This window comes from Alternaria ventricosa, assembly GCF_023758065.1.
Source record: "Alternaria ventricosa strain BMP 2768 chromosome Unknown scaffold_1, whole genome shotgun sequence".
NCBI classification, from domain to species: domain Eukaryota; kingdom Fungi; phylum Ascomycota; class Dothideomycetes; order Pleosporales; family Pleosporaceae; genus Alternaria; species Alternaria ventricosa.
The window spans coordinates 1146080-1164388 of record NW_026055681.1 but is presented as its reverse complement, the minus strand read 5'-3'; the positions used below and the strand labels follow the sequence as shown (position 1 = coordinate 1164388).

At 53.8% G+C, this 18309-nt stretch overlaps 5 protein-coding genes across 5 annotated transcripts; 1 reads left to right on the top strand and 4 right to left on the bottom strand.

Annotated features, from left to right (window-relative positions):
* Positions 1-1689: 1689 nt before the first annotated feature.
* On the bottom strand, positions 1690-5106 carry J4E93_000389 (uncharacterized protein; the record flags this gene model as incomplete). Its single annotated transcript, XM_049338349.1, has 4 exons — positions 1690-3523; positions 3585-4303; positions 4351-4476; positions 4873-5106. The coding sequence occupies 4 exons, from the start codon at positions 5104-5106 to the stop codon at positions 1690-1692; spliced, it is 2913 nt and encodes a 970-aa protein (XP_049204234.1).
* Positions 5107-7622: 2516 nt separating this feature from the next.
* Positions 7623-10943, bottom strand: J4E93_000388 (uncharacterized protein; the record flags this gene model as incomplete). Its single annotated transcript, XM_049338348.1, has 4 exons — positions 7623-8500; positions 8548-9595; positions 9650-10081; positions 10128-10943. 4 exons carry the CDS (start codon positions 10941-10943, stop codon positions 7623-7625), a joined length of 3174 nt encoding a protein of 1057 aa, XP_049204233.1.
* Positions 10944-11520: 577 nt separating this feature from the next.
* J4E93_000387 (uncharacterized protein) lies at positions 11521-12458 on the top strand (the record flags this gene model as incomplete). The annotated part of the gene is made up of 3 exons (XM_049338347.1): positions 11521-11727; positions 11777-12174; positions 12221-12458. The coding sequence occupies 3 exons, from the start codon at positions 11521-11523 to the stop codon at positions 12456-12458; spliced, it is 843 nt and encodes a 280-aa protein (XP_049204232.1).
* Positions 12459-12759: 301 nt separating this feature from the next.
* J4E93_000386 (uncharacterized protein) lies at positions 12760-15932 on the bottom strand (the record flags this gene model as incomplete). The annotated part of the gene is made up of 3 exons (XM_049338346.1): positions 12760-12911; positions 12968-15854; positions 15909-15932. 3 exons carry the CDS (start codon positions 15930-15932, stop codon positions 12760-12762), a joined length of 3063 nt encoding a protein of 1020 aa, XP_049204231.1.
* A 354-nt stretch (positions 15933-16286) lies between these two features.
* J4E93_000385 (uncharacterized protein) lies at positions 16287-17675 on the bottom strand (the record flags this gene model as incomplete). The annotated part of the gene is made up of 2 exons (XM_049338345.1): positions 16287-17492; positions 17547-17675. 2 exons carry the CDS (start codon positions 17673-17675, stop codon positions 16287-16289), a joined length of 1335 nt encoding a protein of 444 aa, XP_049204230.1.
* Between the last annotated feature and the right edge of the window lie 634 nt (positions 17676-18309).

The following is an 18309-nucleotide window of genomic DNA, read 5'->3' as shown; positions in this document are numbered from 1 at the left end:
GGAAGCTTTAGTGGAGAGTGGGTAAGGTGCGTTTGTGTACCTAAGGATCTCCGTTCACAAGGGCGGGTGTGAGGGTGCAGGTCTATCAAACTACAGGTTGTTAGCTTCCCACCCCACGTTGTTCGCCGCCTACAGAGTCTTTATTCACCTAGTAGGCCTAAAACTTCACTTTGGTCTTCAATTTCGCAAAAGAGTCACTCCCACAGGCCGACAGCAAAACCCCGCGCCGCCGCCCAAAATCCCCTGCCCCACCATACTCGTCACACCCAACGCGCCAGCCTTGATTCGCTCACATGACCCCTGCTTGGCTGCTAACCCCAACCATGCAAGCGCCCCTTAGTCATCCGAAATCTTCGCAGCCATCAAAATCAACGCGTCGCGCGATCCTCTTCTGTTCATTAAAACTGAACACCCCATTATTCACTCTGTGTCTTCCACTCAATGAAGATTTGGAGGGGAAAATGGAGGTTAGAATGATCATGCGTTCGCTTACCCCCTTCTCTTCTGCGCTTTGCGCTGGTGGAGCGAAGGTAAATATATTGGACGGTACATACCTCTCTGCCTGCATGTGATGTTGCGCTCGGGACTCGATCGAGTATGTGAATACCCTGACATCCTCGTTTCGCGTTCGCTGAAGCTGTGATAGAAGACTTGTAATGATCCTATCGTCTTCTTAAGCGCAAAGTCCTCTGATATCGCGCTTCGTGATGCGCGGCGCGTCCAGCAAGCCAGAAGTGCCTCTGTCGTCTTCTCCCTGCCTTCAAAGTGCTTCTCAACCTTCGCACACGATTTCGCAATAGGAACAGGCAGCAATCCGTCTGTGTCGATCTACCCATTGTCAACTAGACATCTGCAATTGTTCAGAAGCCTAGAAACACATATCACAGGCTTCCTTGTACTCTTACCCCGACTCTCATCGTTCTGCCATTCTATACAATACGCGCGCTCTTCTCTGCCACCCCGGCGAGTACGACCTCCCTTCTTCGGCGCAAAGTTGCAAGCTCTGCGATCTTCGACTTCGTGGCCGCGTTTCCTCGTGAAATTAACAGCTTGTACCCGATCGCAACGAGAGGAAACGAAAATCTCCATGCGCATCGACTCTCTTGAGCTCGTGGCCACTTAATCGATACAACAGCAATTCAGGCTGATTGGAAGCTCGCCTCAGGGTCAGGCGCCATTTTTTGGGTCATCAAGGCCGTGGCTATACTTCTGCTAAGCACCCGGCAGTCTGAGCCTGCGATAGGTTAGCCTTCGGATCGTGAAGAGCAAGGTAAAATCTAGGCTGAGCCCATGGACGGTCTCCTCTTAGACGCTCAACTCAGTTCCGGCGATGGACACTGTATCAAACTGATCTGGCTGATAGTTCGTGGGCATGTTAACAGATGCGAGAAGCTCAGCACGTATGCGCAACATCACAACGTCGCAAAGCAACAGGAGTTATTTTATACCATATTGATTCTGCCAGGCCGCTGACGGGCGAGGCATACTACCTGAGATCATGAGATGTCCTCGCTAGGACCATGAAATATGGATATCGCAAGGAAAGATTGAAGAGAATACCGAATCACCGACTTTTGATGCGCCGTGAACAGATTCACGCCATCGTCGCAACCGAGTCCTCCATTGTGTTCCGAACCAGTGAAGCCATCCTATCCAGCACTACCGACCGGCTTGACCTCTCTTCGTCCCTTAGATGTACCACATAACATCCCTGAGGCCGCGTGCGTTCTGCATCGGCATCAACGGAGCGATCTCGACGTTCTGCTTGGATGAACCAGTAGAAGACTGCTGGTCTGCCTTGGACTCCTTCTTGCCAGACGAGACCGGGTTGTCGTTGAGATGAGCACGGGAACGGTCGGCAGCCAAGTGGGCGTAGTAGACCGCAGGGTGCAGGGACACCGGAGTAGTAGAGCGGACATAGTGGTATGAGTGCTCGAAGATAAATTGCTGGAGCTCGGCCGACAGCCACTCACCCTCGTTGAGAATGCACTGGTAGTGGATGGGGCGAGCTGTACCCTTGATGGCAACGTGGGCGCAGAGATAGAAGTCGAACTCGAACGGATGGGTGCAGCCAGACTCTACCAAAGTACCGGGAAGAGGGTTGCCGTTGCGGTCACCCTTGCCAGCCTCAGGGAAGAAGCGGATATGGTGGCGCTTACCAGCAATGACGACGGTGAACTTGGGGATCTCCTTGCAGCCCAGCTTCTTGAAGCATTCTTTCATGTCATGGACTTCTTCCTCAAGGACAGCGGCGTACTGTCCCTCGCTCACGCCATCTCTAATATAGAGTACACGCTGAGGAGGCTTGCCCTGGCCGATCTTCTGCATCCAGTTCTTGGCCATGAATCCGAAGTGGTCGTTGATGTTGGAGGTTGTGACCATCTCCACGCGGTTACCGTTGGTCTGAACCTCAGCCCAGTACTTGGCGAAGTGGACGTCGGCGGATACCGTGATGGCGGCGAAGGACGCAGCCTCACCTGAAGCGGCTCCGGGAGCAGGATGAGAGACATCAGCGCCAACGACCATGGTTGGGATAGATGCTGACTTCGGGGCAACCTTGGGAATGAGCTGAGACTTCGCAACCGAAGTAGCTCCGCCAAGCTTAGCGTTGACCTTCATGCAGACGTTGGAGATGTACTGGGGCGAAGCAGACATGACATGCTTGGCCTGGAGAACCTGCGAAGCCACACCGAATCGAATGTCGCAAGACTTCTTGATGCGACGGTAGACGTCAACATTGCGGTCGTTGACGACGAAGAAGAGCAGATTAGGTGGCATGGCGTACTTGTTGCCGGTCTGGTTCCAGACCTTCTGAATCATCTCACCACCATCAGCAAGGTTACCGGGGCCCATCCACGGCTTCTTGCCATGCTGAGGGTGGGCGGCTACAAGTCCACCGTGGGCTTCGTAGATCTGAACGAACTTCTGGAAGAAGGCTTCAATGGCTTGAGGAGGAGGACTGCCACGACCTTGGACACAGCAGACACCCCACGCCTTGATAGGACGCTCCTTGTTGTTCATGGCGAACTTGCGACCGTCCAGCCTCCAGCGACCGGCGATCATGTCCGCAGGCTTGATGGTGGCCTCCTTGGAACCGGCTCCGAAGTGGACGGTGGGCGAAGGGAGAATACGAGCTTGTACCTTGGCAGGCGTGGAGCTAACCTTCAGGCCGTAGTGGCGGAGGTAGGGGTCATTCGCCCAGTTGAGCAACTTTACTCCCTGCTGAACAGCGGCCCAACGCTCCTTGGGAAGGGTGACGGCGAACTTGATCATGTTGGATGTCTGGGTATCGCTGAGCTTGGTAGTGTAACGCTGGTTACCATCGATCGTCAGGACGTCGATAGGCATGTAGACGGGCTCCTTTTTGATCTTCTTGGTCATCCTGACTACCGGCACACCAGCCATCACGGTGACGTTATACTTCTTCTTGAAATACTGGGCAACCGAGATCTTCTTGGTGCGGTCATCGGGATCCGGGAAAGTCGCCTGGGAAGCGTCCTTGTCGACAAATTCATCGATCGTCCTGAGGTACAAAGTTAGTACATCTCGCGTATGCATTTGGCAAACAGAAAAGACTATCTTACCATTGTGTAGGCGGCTTGCAGTGGTTTGCAGTAACTCCTACTTTCTTGAACTTGCGAAGGTCCTTCTTGAGCATGGAGCCCTTCCAGTCACGAGTGGCGTTCTTGTACATGCTGGCGAACTGAGGCGGGTTGCAGTTGAAGACTGAACCAATAGCGCGGGTGAGCTCTTGAGCACGCCAGAATGTACCGTTGGCGACATCGACGTTGACAGACAGTGACTTGTTGAACTTGTCGTCCAAGACGGGGCGAAGGGACGCGAAGACACCCTTGAAAGCCTCAACACCACCGCCGAGATCGAAGCGGGTTTCTCCGCGCTGGAAGAAAGACTTCTTGATCTGGGTGTACTGCTGAGAAGGCCACTCGCGCATGACATGGTCCATGAAGTTGATCGTGTCGATACACTCGTTGGACCAAGAAGCTTGACCATTGAGAAAAGCATTCAAGTTGATGAAGTCGACCTTGCGAGTCCAGCGGACGTGGATGGTGTGCTTGTTGCCACGCGCACCCGGCTTGGTAGGACGGCCCTCCTCCTCATCGAGGTCGACAGTGATGCGGGTATCGTCACGGGGCAGACGCTTACCGGACCAAGCCAGCTTGTTGGTATCCCAGACCCAGAGGTTGGCGGGCTCACCAAGCTCGGACTTGACAGTAGGAGAGTTCCAGATCTTCTTGAGCAGAACACGCTTGGTGTAGTCTTGGGCGTCACCGCTGTAGTTGAGCTTGTAGAAGTTAGTATCAAGTCAAGCTCGGGAACGGGAAAACTTACATCATACTGATGGACGACGGTGTCGGGGGCCTTGATGACGTTGAAGGTGTTGAGTACGATGTTGGCGGCCTTGCCGTACTGGTTGAAGTTCTTGGGACGTTGAGGAAGAGAGCCCGGGATGGCGAGCTGATGGTCATTAGCAAAGAGAATATTGTTGTGCCTCGGAGTGTAGAGGCTGGTGTCCTGGTAGAAGCGATGGGGAGCGGCGTCTTGGCCAACCATGATGAAGATGGGAAATGAGGGAAATTGGGATTATGAAGATAATGGGAAGGGATTGTGGGAATGAAAGATAGCAGAATCCAAATGGTGTTTTGAATAAGAATGAGGGCAAAGATGAGAGAAGGGCAAGCCACGGGGAGATGTAGCTCTTATGCTCACAGCCTAGAGAGCGTACCCATACCAATCTTGGTAGGATGCGAGCCCGAAGCTGTTTGCATTTGGGCAGTGTGGGGAGGTGTGTTTGCACGAACGATACATGCAAGATGCCCATGCGGCCTGAGACAGAGGAGTGTTTGTACTTACACCACGAGCCTGGTACCAACCGGCAATACCAAGGAAATCGGAGATGTTCTTGAGGTCTCGGGGGTCGGTGTAGTCAACGCAAGCCCGGACGTTAGGATCGCGGTTGCCGTCGACACGGGGAATGGACTTCGGAGCGGAGCGCTGAGTAGGGTCGCGAGACTCAGAGGAGGAACCATTGGACGAGCCGTTGGACTGCTTCTCGGCCTGCGCGCGCTTCTTGGCTGGACCTGCCATTGCGTACTCTAGAAGTCATATTAGCGGTGATCGAGAGCGAGGACGCGTTTGCCGGCCGAGTCAACGACGGCATGGGGCTTGCACGTCTAGAGCGGCAGCGGAGACACGTACCTTGATCTCAGATCTGAGTCGCGCGTGCGGGACTGGCGTTGAGGGCGTGAGCGTTTGAACCGGATCGCTGATCGGGTCTGAGGCAAGTCAGCAAAGTTCAAAAGTAGAAGCTGTGAACTGATGTGCTCGCGACAAGGCAATAAAACAAAAGGCTATGTGCGATAAAGCATGGGAGGGGAGCGGCATACAAAAAGAGCGTTGTTGGATATGATGTGTTGGGGTGGGAAACGAAAGGTGAGGCTGAGGAAGTTATGAGTTACAAAGCTATGCCAAGTCGGGATCATGTGGTAGCGTCAAAACAAAGAGGGCAAGAACGATGAGATTGCTGTGGTGACCGTGCCGATAAGGGCGGTGACTGCGCGGCAGGTACCAGGACCTCGACGTGACACAGAGTACGCAGCGGCAGCAGTGCGATGATGATCACCATCATCGTCGTCATGGTGACTGAAAGAGGAATGCTTAATTGGGAACTTACTGGAAGGTACTGAGCGCGGAAGACTGCCTGCAGTGTTGTTGACTGAACTGCCTGCAGTGACGATTGTGAGACCGGCTCTTGCTGCGGTTGAGGAAGGTAGGCTCGATTTTGGTGAAGTATCTGCGGCTGGTAGATGATAGAAGGCTTGTCCCTTGGGATAATTGTCAAGTTAGGAAGGGAGGGGAGAGTAGTTGTCGTTGTAGTGTGAGGAAGGAAAGATGGTTGAGCCCGTGGGTGGGCAGGCTTATATGGACAGCCATATTACGCTAGCTGCTGGCATGTGAGGCTCGGGGACGCGATCGGGGCTGTATGTAGGTAAAAGATGAGGTTTTAGTGGGGCTGATGTTTGCAGACGAGGTGAGAATTGGTGGTGTTGTGACACTGTTGACGTAGCGCAGGATACGTGATAAACGCCTTTCGAGACCTGGTGAGAGACTGGTCAAGAGTCGCGGGACACGAGACGGTGGCGCAATCTGAGCAGATTATGGTAACGACAAGAGCTCCAAGGCCGGAGATGTTCAAGGACCATGAAATGTAACATGGTGATATCGCACAGCCATGGGAGACGTGAGGATATACAACATGTGACAGTGGAATGAATATGACACGAACACATGCCGGATCGATCCCAGCAGTGCAATGAACTGGAGACTAAGACGACGTTTGCTTGGAAAGTTAGCCCCTGGATTTGATAAAGACAACGAGAATGCAATGAGTACATTCAGATATTGGGCCCTTCGAAGAAGCGTGAAGCATTTCCCAATTGACCAAATAATACTGATGAACACCATCCCGTGCAGAACCCCAGACCAATCTGAACAGCTTCCAACGCTCGCCTACTGATGCAAACATCTGTTTGGGTACATTGGCGTTTCAGGCGCATTTCCTTGAGCACATTCTTCGGCGTGAGTTCCAATCTATGTGTAAGTTGATCGCAACTCTGACAGCGTTTCTGGAGAAGCGTTTCCCCATAACCCCTAAGGCTAAGCAAATAGGCTTTTCGAGCGACGAAACTGGGGCGCCTAGTCTACGCCTTCAATGCATTGTGTCTTCGTGGATGCTGCGTCCCTTCCATGCTTTGATACATTCCTAAATCGGCGATCACGTCAAGCAAACCTCGAAGACTGCTCGGCGAAGTACTGCCATATGACGGCGACAGATCAAGGTGTCCCATGTATGGATGGGGAGCGGCGATTAGATTGGCGGAGTGCGTTTGTTCCCGTATATACACATATGCGATGGGTGTAGCGTAGAAGGAAGGAAGCATGTCGGACAGGAAGACGCGACGTTGCTAGTTCGGTTGCTAGCCCGATGACACCGAGTGGGGCAGTGAGCCATGACACCGGTGCATGCGTGATGTCGTGCCGTGCATTATATGCGAGCTGCGAAGGGAGAGAACAAGAACATAGTACTGGAAGAAATGTTGATGTATTAGTGGACATATAGCATGTGTCTTGTATGGACATGGTCTCGACTCATATGACATCCTTTCCTTTTCTATTCACGAGAGCACTCGAATAGCATCACATCACAACCAAAGGAGCGTAGTTGAACCATCTTATCCACTGAGGACATCTAAGAGAAGAGACTACAAGCCCTTCCACCAAGACTTCGATGAAAATGCCACTCAAAGGCGCAATTAAGAACCCAACGCCTCGCTCACACATATAGGCTGGCAAAAGCCAAGCCAAACCTCCATTATTCCATTAATGATACCACAGGCGCTCCCCCTTTCCCTACGCTCTCAGTATCCGGATGTTTTGGTGATCGAGCCCGTACAAATGAGTAGAGAAGAATAAACGCCAATCCATGCAATGTTCTTGATCTAGAAAACCATCCTTCGAAAGAAGATGATCCGACTCTTTCCTGCTCATTTGGGGCCATGCCGCCGCAAAATCTCCAGTAAGATGAACAACCTTGGCCACTTTTCCTAAGGCGCCCAAGCGTTTGCGGTCGTTAAAGCTGGGTGCATGGGCATGGGCCCACCATTGCCGTATTTCTCGTGTATGCTCTGCAGCTGCTGCGCTGTTGTCGGGGTGGTGCCCCAGCGCTGTGGCTGTGGAACACCCTGGCCCGGTGGAACGGGAATGGCATCAACGCTTCGCAGCAGAGCCACCAAACCGTCAGCCTTAAAGCGCGTCTCCTTGTATGTGCTCGCAGGGGGAATGATGCCGAGGAGGAAGTTGACCCCACGAGGCAGAGGTGGCGGACCGGGAGCCTGGCCAACAGGTGTAGCGCCGGTGGTGGCTAGGTTGCGGCGTGCAGCATCGAGACGGCGACCTGCTGCGCCCTTGAGAGGTGATTCGCCTCTAACGAGCTTGCGAGGCTGTCCACCGTCTTCCGCATCATCGAGAGGGCGCTTTGGTGAGTTCGTGACAGGCATAAGGTTTCCAAGGTGTGGGGAGTTTGCAATGCCGGGAGACGCGAGGCGCTGTTGTTCGGCTACGATTTGGGGTGGTAGCGCAGGCATCGGTTGCTGCTGCTGCTGTTGCTGCTGCTCTTCAATGGAGGGCATAACCGATGGCATTGTCGCTGGCATGACGGGCTTCATCTGTGTGCGAGGCGAGATGATGTGACGGACGGAGATCGGGTCGAAGGTTTGGGTCGCGAAGCGCTGCGAGAAGCGGTGCAGCTGAGGATCTTCAGGGAAGAGAGTTGCCATGCGCTGCTCTAGCTTTGTGATCTGGGCCAGCTCGCCGAACTGGGCTTCGTAATCGTGGAAGAAGGCGAAAAGTGATTTAGCCCTATGAACGGTCTCAGGCTTGGCCGTCAGCTTCCCGACGACTGTCTCGAAAACGGCACGAGCATCTGAAGACATTAGTAGGAGATCTTGATGCGTGGACCTTGTCACTTACTGGTAGAGTCATTGAGCTTGATGAGATGCTTGATGTACTCCAATGCGAATTGCTCATCCTCGGGGAACAGCTTCATACCCCGCTCAAAAATCTTCTGTGCGGCCGGTTCCTGATAGCAGTGATGCTCAATGAGCGCACTGGCGACGTAGGCTTCACTAAGCAGCTTGCCTTTCTTACGAGCCTCGGTGAAGATGCCACGGAAGCCACCAATCTCGCCCCTGGGATCTCCCTTGCCCTGAACACGGCGCATAGCCCGCATGAGAGCTATCCATGTGTACGTAAGTGTCTTCTTAAGGTTTTGTGTTTGCGCATTGTATCCGGCAGACATGGCCTGGAGTTGAAGGGCGAAAGCGTCCTCCTTCTCCTTCAAACGACGCGCAGCAACGACTTCGTCTTCGTCGTCAGCATCCTCGTTCTGTTGTGCGATTGCGCGGGCAGCTTCGTCGGCAGCCTTCTGTGCCTCGAACTGCTCTTTCGCACGGGAGATGGAGTGTTCCTCTCGCTTCTTGACTTGTGCTGTGAGATCGTAGATGGTATCGAGAAGCCTCTGGTATGGCTCTCGTACAGCCTTGCCCTTAGCAACGATACCCGCTTGACCATCTTCGAAGTCGTTGCGTTGTTCGACCTGGTTGGCCTTCTTGAAGGCGAGGAGACAGCTCTCAGGGTTCGCATCGATGCCGTCGTTGAGGAATTTGTCGCCCTCAGCCTGGATGTTGTTCTCGTAACACCACTCAGCGGCTTCGTACCACAGTTCTGGCCAGAAGCGAAGGGCCATGAGCGCATTCTTGTACAGGTGCAGTACACGCTTGTTGTACAACTCCCGGTTGTCTGTAGCGCACTCGAGCGGATCGCTCTTCTCCCACTGAATCCAGTTCTTCCATAGCTTCACTTGGTTCATGTACTCCTCGTAGCCATCGAAGCCGGCGGCGGGTGGCAGCTTGGGTAGTGTGGTTCGGTTGACGCCCCTTGTGATGTTGTTGTCGAGGACGTTGATGGCGCTGCGTGCAGTCATGTAGGCAGGCGAGGTTTCTTGGAGTTGTTTACGGCCCTGTCGTCCATGTTAGCCTCGTAAATACAAGGAACCGAATGCACTGAGGCTTACCGTAACCTTGTTCAGACTCGTCTCGAACCTGTCGTAGTCTCGCCAGATCTCTAGGGTCGCGTTGTGTGGTACTGAAACAGCGCGTTGGTATACCTTGCGCAGAGTATCCATCTTTTGCATGTCCTGCCAGCTGCTGCCACCGAGAACACCAGGCCCAGATTTGAGCATCTCGATGTAGTCAAGCCAAAGCTTTCCGGCATGAACATCCAGACCGACTGAAGTGAGGACGAATTCGTAAGCTTGTGTGACGGTCTGGCGGTTCTGCCCATTCTGGTCAGTGGTAAGGTTGAAGCGGCGACGGATGAAGTCGATGTAAGCAGAGTAGATGCCGAGCCATTGGGCTGAAGGAATAGAGCGACCGAAGAGGTGTTCGACCCTTGGCAGCTCGTCAAGCTCCGTCTCAAAGGCAATGTACTCGACCCATTGCTCGCCCTAGAAATGTTAGTACATCACATGAGATATCGCCAGTCCTGCTTACTGATGAAGGGAAGATCTTGAAGAAGCGCTCAAAGACAGCTCGTGCGTCGTCATGCTTGTGTCGCCTACGGTGCTCCTCAATTAGACTCAACCACGCTTCGATGTCACCACGCGGATCTTCAGCAATGCGATCTTCGAGAATACCCACTCGGTCCTGAGGAAGACGAGCCTTTGGTAGAGAAGCAGACATAGGAGCTGGCGTAGCTGGGGCTACAGACGGGCGTGCCGAAGCAGCAGTCATGACGTCGGGAGCACCTGGCTTAGTAGCGTCTGCAACAGGCGTACTGCCGTTAGGAAGAGAAGCAACAGAGGGAGCAGGCTCATTGACAGCGACAGAAGCAGAGATGGAAGCGGGAGCCTGATCTTGTGCACTATGTAACTGTACATCTGGGTTTGGGAGTGTATTGTTTGGAGAGTTTGTAAAAGATGGCTGGGGAGTCTCTGAAGCTCCAGTAGCACTCAGTGTAGCATTCGCCTCTTGCGGCTGCACAGCGGGCTCCTCTTCCTCGTCCTCACTCTCGTCGACAAAACCACCCACAGTGCGCGGTCGCTTAGACGGCGGCGCTGCGGAGCCTTCTGTGGAGGTCTGAGTAGGCTGAGGCTGCACCCCATTTTCGCCCTCGGCGTCGGCGGCCGGTGGTGAGTTTGCGCCAGACTCTGGCTGCATCGATGCCGACTGGTAGGAGTGCGGCGAGTACGTAGCGGCGGGGTCGTACTCGTCCTGTCCAGCGGCCGCGTCGGGCATGGTGTAACCGGCTGAAGGGTCGTATTCGTCCTTCTGTGCCTCGAGGAAGGCGAGCTCAGCGTCGTCCGCCATGGCTGTGGGTGCGTGAGAGCTGTGGTGGGCTGTCAGAACTGATCGCGAAGTAATGTTGGGCGTTGTATTACGATATGCTCAGGCGCGGGAGTGTCGTGGACAATGGATGTCTTTGTCGCGTGGTTAGTGTCTAGAAGGAGCGTCGAGAGGTGCGCGCGAAAGCGGGAGGCGCGATGCAGGTCTCCACGGTGCGTTCGGCAGGTGCAAAGGTCGCGCGGATAGCTTCCAAGATGCGCGCAGGGGTGGAGGTGATGCGCCGTTCGCCGTGGTTGAGGTGGGTGGGCGCGTTGTCGTGAGAGGAGCAAAGGTTGCGAGTCGGCGTTGCGGGCTTGCTCTCGGCGGAGCCTGTCAGCCTCGTTCTTGGCGCTAGCTCACACGGCGTCATCGCTCAGGTACCGAACACATAGCCACCATTCACCGAACCACCGGACGATTGACGCGCCCCTCCAACAATGGAAGTCTGGGACTCGCGGTGACACCAATACCTGACGCGCATTCGAATTTCTCTATTTCCGGCGTCGCGCCTTCACTCAACAGCTACCTATAGACGGCCACCACCTCACAGAGCACGCCTAACATGAACCCGCACATATCACTCCCAAGGCCGACGGGCGGACCTTCAAACTTTGGCTCGACCCCATCGACACGGCGGAATGAGGTCAAGATGCCGCGCTTCTTCAAGCGCATGTTCAAATTCCCCCAGATGGACTTTGAAATGGCCATATGGGAAATCATGAGCCTGATAATAGCCCCCAAGAAGGTGTTTCGACAAATATACTACCATGTATGTATTTCTGGTCTCTGTGTGACGATTTGTGATTAACAGCATGTAGAAACAAACTACCAAGACATACCACCGCCCCGACCCGTCGTTCACATACCTACTTTCCTTCTTCCTGACCCTCACATCACTTGCATGGGGCTTCGCATACGCCGATGGCTTTACGCAGACCCTCCACATAACCATGGTCTTCATATTCGGGCACTTCTTGCTGCTTTCGCTGTTAATAGCGACACTATTTTTCTTCCTCGTCGGCAGATTATTAGGCCCAGACAACACACTGCTACCTGGACGAAGGAGAGGGTTATATAACCTAGGAGAAGACTCGGGCAAGGAAGAGCTCGAGTTTGGATACTGCTGGGACGTTGCCATCCGGGCCTTTGTGCCGGTCTGGGTGTTCCTTTACGTTGTTCAGTTCCTGTGCATGCCACTCATAGGCACACACCATTGGTATGCCCTGAACTCACGAGATCAGAACACACGCTGACGTGCCTAGGTTTTCGCTACTCCTCTCGAACACACTCTATCTCGCCGCGTTGAACTACTACTTCATCATCACCTTCTTGGGCTACAAGGAACTGCCCTTCCTCCACCACACCGAGCTCCTTCTCGTCCCAGTCGCCGTTATGGCCATACTGTGGTTTGTGTCGCTATTCAGCTTCAACATGTCAACACACTTTGCGCCGGTATTATGGACGGGGGCCAAGCTGCGGAAACACGTTGGAGACCATTAAGAGGCCAGAACATAGAAGGTTGCACACACGCAATAGAAAGTGTCAGGGCGTCATAGTACCATGAGGCGTAGGATAATTACGAATGCATTAGAGTACGTCGAATGCGGTTTCCAGTGATAATGTCCATGTCACAAGCGTGTGTGGTGGCAGACCGATTCTTGCGCCATACTCATGTCTTGCTTGATCGGGATAATTGATAGTTACATATCCATACATCTACATATGTACACGAAGAAGGGTAGTAATCAAACCCTCAGCCCAAGCCACGCCACGCTACTCTATGTACATAGTATACACTATCTTACAGATTCCTCTTCTCAAACTTCTCTTCATAACACTGAATGCGATCACCCACCTTGAAGTCCTCCCAGCCTTCAAACGAAATACCGCACTCGGTATCTTTGCGCATCTGCTCGACATCTTTCTTCTGGTTCTTGAGCGACTCGATCACGCCTAATAATCTGCGTTAGCATATGATTCAACTGCAAGCAGAGTGGGGAATGACTTACCATCATGGACAATCTTGTCGCTGCGGAGTACCCTAGCCTTGGAACCCCTATCGACAACACCGTTCCTGACTTTACTTCCCGCGACCTTCATCTTCTTCCTACCACCGAGACCAATCTCGAAGACTGCTGCGATCTCCACTTCACCCGTCACCTTCTGGATGACCTTGGGCGCGAGCTTCTCGGATAGCAAGTCCTTGACGTTTTCGACTACTCGGTAGATGATGTTGCTGTCAAGAATCCTGACGCCCTTCTCTTCTGCTAGTTTGGCAACGTGTCCAGGAATTGTGGTGTTGAAGTTGATGACATGTCCCTTTGCGTCGGCGGCGTGCGAGATGTCGAATTCGGAGGGTGCGCCGACACCGTGACGGAGGATACGCGTTGACACTTCTGCGTTGCCGAGTGCGGAGACGGAGTCAATGACTGCTTCAACAGAGCCAGATACGTCTCCCTTGATAATGAAAGAGACGACTTCGGGTCCGGCCTCTTTCTCCTCAGCGACTTCAGCTTCCTCGCCATTCTCGAGTGCCTTGGCAGCTGCTTCTTCGGCCGCACGGCGCTCAGCTTCTAAGCGACGAGACTCGTTGATGGCTTCCATGTCACGCGCCATTTGCTCTCTATCAACCTTCTCGCTACGGAGATCCGTTACCGAGCTCGCGTGCTGTTCATCCTCTGCTTGCAGCACTTCGTCGCCAGCGATGGGTTGGTCACGCCAGCCGTCGATCTCAACAGCCATGCCAGGCCCGACTTCCTTGACCACAGCACCAGCCTCGTTGCGCAGAGTACGCACGCGTGTCCAGGTGGTTCCTGCGACAAGCGTTGTTCCTTGGCGCAGGGTACCACTGCGGACTAAAACGGTAGCCACACGTCCGGATTTCTTCGTGGTACCCTCGAGAACCCATCCTTCAACGGCGGTCGCAGGATCAGCGCGGTGGTCCAGCATTTCTGACAGCGTTGAAATGGCTTCTTCCAGGTCGGGAATACCCTGTCCTGTCTTTCCACTGACGCACACGGCCTGGATGTCACCTCCAAAGTCCTCAATCTCAATGCCGTGACGGCCGAGATCAAGCTTGACGGCATCTGGGTCAGCTTGCGCCTTGTCAATCTTGTTGATGGCGACAATCATAGGTACATTGGCCGCTTGTGCGTGCTTGATTGCCTCGACAGTCTGGGGCATGACAGAATCATCCGCAGCAACAACCAAGACGACGATATCGGTAACGTTGGCTCCACGAGCGCGCATCGTCTCAAATGCGGAATGACCTGGCGTATCGAGGAATGTGATCTTCTTTCCGTTTGCCAGTGGCACACTGAATGCGCCAATGTGCTGTGTAATGCCGCCAAATTCGGTAGCCGCCACACTGGTCGAACGCATGTAGTCAAGAATAGTCGTTTTGCCGTGATCAACATGACCCATGATAGTGACAACAGGTGGTCGTGCAGGAAGCTCAGCGTAAGCCTCAGGCTCAAGAGGTGCCGCAGGATAGAGGTCGCCATCATCTTCCTGTGCCTGGAAGATCGGTTCAAAGTTGTACTCCTGCGCGATAAGGCCAGCATGCTCCGAGTTTAAGATGTGATCATTCTGCACATCCTCAAACCCTAGCTCTTCCAACTTTCGCACAAAGTCCTCTACTCTCAACCTAAGAGCACTCGCAAGGTTGGCCACGCTGATGTACTCTGGTAAGGAGATCGGGGTAGGACCGGCCTTTGCCGATTGCGCTGCTTTCTTCGCCTCAGCCCGTAAACGCTTGCGTTCTTGCTTGCTGACGTGTGGCCGGTCTTCATCCTCCTCCTCGTCCCGTTGTATGCGTCGGCTCCTACCCTTGTTTCCGCCCTGTCTTCGCGCGGGCTCTTCGTATCGGTTCTTGGACTCTTCCGGGTCGTCAAAGGCAAAGCGACTTCGCCTTCTCTCACTATCCACGTCGTTGCGTCGCCTGTTATCCTCTTCTATCTGCCATCTGGCAGACTGTTCGATGTCCAAATTGCCTTTCGACTTCTGCGCCCAGGCTTCTGCAGCATCCGATATCGATTCCTTGTAACGTTGCGGTGGTGTATACATGGCCGTTTTCTGTGGCGGTTGTTCCTGCCGTGGAGGCTCACGGAGTACCGGCTTCGATGGACACATGTTGCTCGCGTGATCCTTCGATCCGCAGTGGAAACATGTCCTCTGCGCGTTCATGTCCCTTGCAAGTGGTGTGTAAGGTTTCGAGGAATTTGAGGCCGCGTTACCCAACAACTTTGATATCTCGTCTTGATCCAGCATCTTTCTTTGCGGTGCAGGTCTGGGAGCCTGCGGTGATCTTCGGTCGTCTAATCCGAACGGGGAGCGTTCGGGCTGTGGGTCGTTCCGCCGTCTAAGGTGACCTGAGGCAAATGCCGGGGTGTTGACTTGTGGTCTCGAGTCCATATTGACGTTATAGCGATTCTGTGGTGGAGGCCGGTAGTCATTGCCACGCTCGTTGCCGGCCGTCCTCCGCATGCCAGGTGTGAAGCGGTCTCTGCTCTGATTCCGCCCAGACCCATCGAAAGGGCCGCCTCTGTTCGTCGCGCGCCGCTCTGGTGGGAATTGCCGTGATGCTTGGGATTGGGAAGATGGAGGCGCTTGTGCCAACGATGCCCTCATCCTCTCTGCCGGCGACATGAATGCTCCCTGTGCTTGCGGCTGAGGGGCGCTGGCAGCCAGCGCCTGCCGCATGCGCTGTGCCTGCGACATTGGCTCCTTGCGCTCATTGGCATCTTTGTATAGGATGGCCTCGGCCGATTGCGGAGCTCTGCTAGACGAGTTGAGTTGCCGTCGTTGTGTAGCGTTGGATGATGATGTAGCGAGCGGGTTCGAGACGGCCAATTGACGAGTGGCGCAGAAGATGCAAACGTCGCGGGTGGAAGAAGCCTGCCATTGTTAGTCAGAATATGTTTGTTGATAATTGGTTTTGCTTTTCCTCACCCGAAGTCCACGCGCTCTCCGCATATTGGGCGATGTGGTGCGTGTTGGTTCCGAAGATGTTGGAGTGCATCAAAAGTTTGGAAATGTCCCGCCGACGGATCCTTGCCTCGCCCGTCGGTCCTAGCGCAGCGCCACAGTCTGGGGGATTGGCCACGTTTTGCAGCTGCACGCTTCGACTTGGAATTGAAATCACGCACGCGATGATTTTGGCATCGAGAGGTACAACCATCAGGGTGGGAAGAGCATTCAGCCCAACGAGCAATACACAAGTCCAACTGCAGAAGTGTCGAGACACTTCGTACAATCTCGTCGCATCGTTCAATAGAGGTATGGAAGGATAACATCTCATAATCATAACGCAACATGTCTACAACCAGATTACTCCTTGGCTTCTTTCAACCTTAACTTAACGCCATCCGCGGGGCACGTCGTCAAGCTCAGCCCGTTCCTAACATATCCCATACCACCCTTCTCCTTCGGTTCCCAAGTGTTGCCAACCCCCTCAATGGCCTCAAACCTCTGCATCAACCTTACGACGACATATCCAGCTTCTGTCAGAGCAAATTGCTGCCCGATGCAAATCCTTGGGCCGCCGTTGAAAGGAAGATACTCCCACCCACTCTTCCTTCCATTCCAGCGCTCGGGCCGGAATTCCTCGGCGTCGGGACCCCAAAGATCAGCACGACGGTGCATGATGTATACACTGTAGTCTATTTGCATGCCCTTCTTGACGTAGAGAGGCGCTGTGCCATCTGGACCACCGCCCACAGGCAGCGTAGAGTCTTTGAGGGCACGGCGGCCGTCAACAGGGACGACAGGGTAAAGACGCAGAGTCTCGTTCAAAACCCACTGCAAATAATTGCACGACTTCAGCGACTCGAAAGTAATGTTCTTGGGGTTCGAATAGGTGCCAAAAGTCTCCAATACGACGCTGCGTAGGGCGTTGTAGACTTCCGGGTGCTCTGAAAGGAGCATGAAGACGTACGACAGTAGCGATGCTGTGGTGTCGCGACCGGCTAGTAGAATTGATATCAAGTGTTCTCGAAGCTCGATGGGGTTACGGGTAGACTCTGCAAGTCCATCAAGGAAGACATATTTTTGCTTGCCATGTGACTTCTCCTGGGTAGTACCCTTCTCCTTTGACAATGCGAGTTGGACGTAGTGGTCAATGAACTCATGGCAGCGTTTGCAGTGGTCTTTGAACGTCTTATCGTATACGAGCCAGTAGGCTTCTCCAAGGCGGCTAGCTTGGGCGATGGTGTTCTGCGCCTGGTCGAAAGAGGTGGCAAAGTCTTGTTCGTTAACAGCCATTGGAGGCTTACTAGACTTGTAGTCGGGTAGGGATGCAAGCTGAGAGTCCACGCTCTCGCCAAAAAGGAACTCTGTGGCGCTGTCGAGAGTCAGGCGGAAGAAAAGTGGCTTGAGGTCCGTGACATCTGTCCAGCCGTCTGAGTTGGTAGGCAGTACGCGCATCATGTTCTTCATATGTTCTTCCTCAAGGTCCAAGTCGCTGACTTGGTCGCGAGCGAACTGTGGCCGAAGGAGTGACCTCGCATGCGCCCATTGCTCGCCGTCGCTGGAAAACTGCGACATGTCAGCGTCTAACGTTCTTGTCGCATCCCCGACAATAGTACTTACAATGCCATGGCCGAGTAGTGGAGCAAAGTTCCCGTTTCGCCTTTCTCCTAATCCGTAGTCCTTGAATTGCGTGGCCAGTATAGCCTGGATGTTCCTTGGTTCCACTGTGAAGTATCCCTCTGCGCCCATGATTTTTTGATGGAATGTGTTGATGATCTTGCCTTCCCTGGCGCACGCATCATCAACGCGATCTTTCAAGTACTGCGGTATACGGAATTGTTTGTCCGCCTTCATTATTCTCGCAACATTTTGGAGTCCAAGAGGATCGAATGGAGACTGCTTAGTCTCAGGGGCAGGCAAGCAGCCCAATTGACGTGCTCTAGCATCATGGCGGCGCGAGATGATGATCGAGGAGATGATCTTGTAGAGGACAAAAGAAATGCCAGCCCAAGCGGTTAAGAGGATTGAGTTGTGCATGTTGGTAACAGAACTATGTGAGGTGAACACGCAGCCGTGGCAGCTTTTGTCTGTTGGGGAGAAGCAGCTTCTCGAGAAGAATGGACCCGTTTAAGTATCTGGGTATAGAACTTGATCGCACTACCAACGCGCCAGGGTCCCTGTGGCGCTTCCGCTGCAACAGCCATTCACGTAAACTGCCGCAAGGATAAAGAGGAGCCAGACCCACGGGGCGTACACATGTTCACGGCCCTTAGTTCCTCGGGACCGTCATTGCGCCCTGCTCGCACACGGGAGCGGATAGTTATGGCCTCCGAGTTCTTTTTTGAGCACTGCGGGTATTCTGCTTCGTGTTTACAGGCTCTGC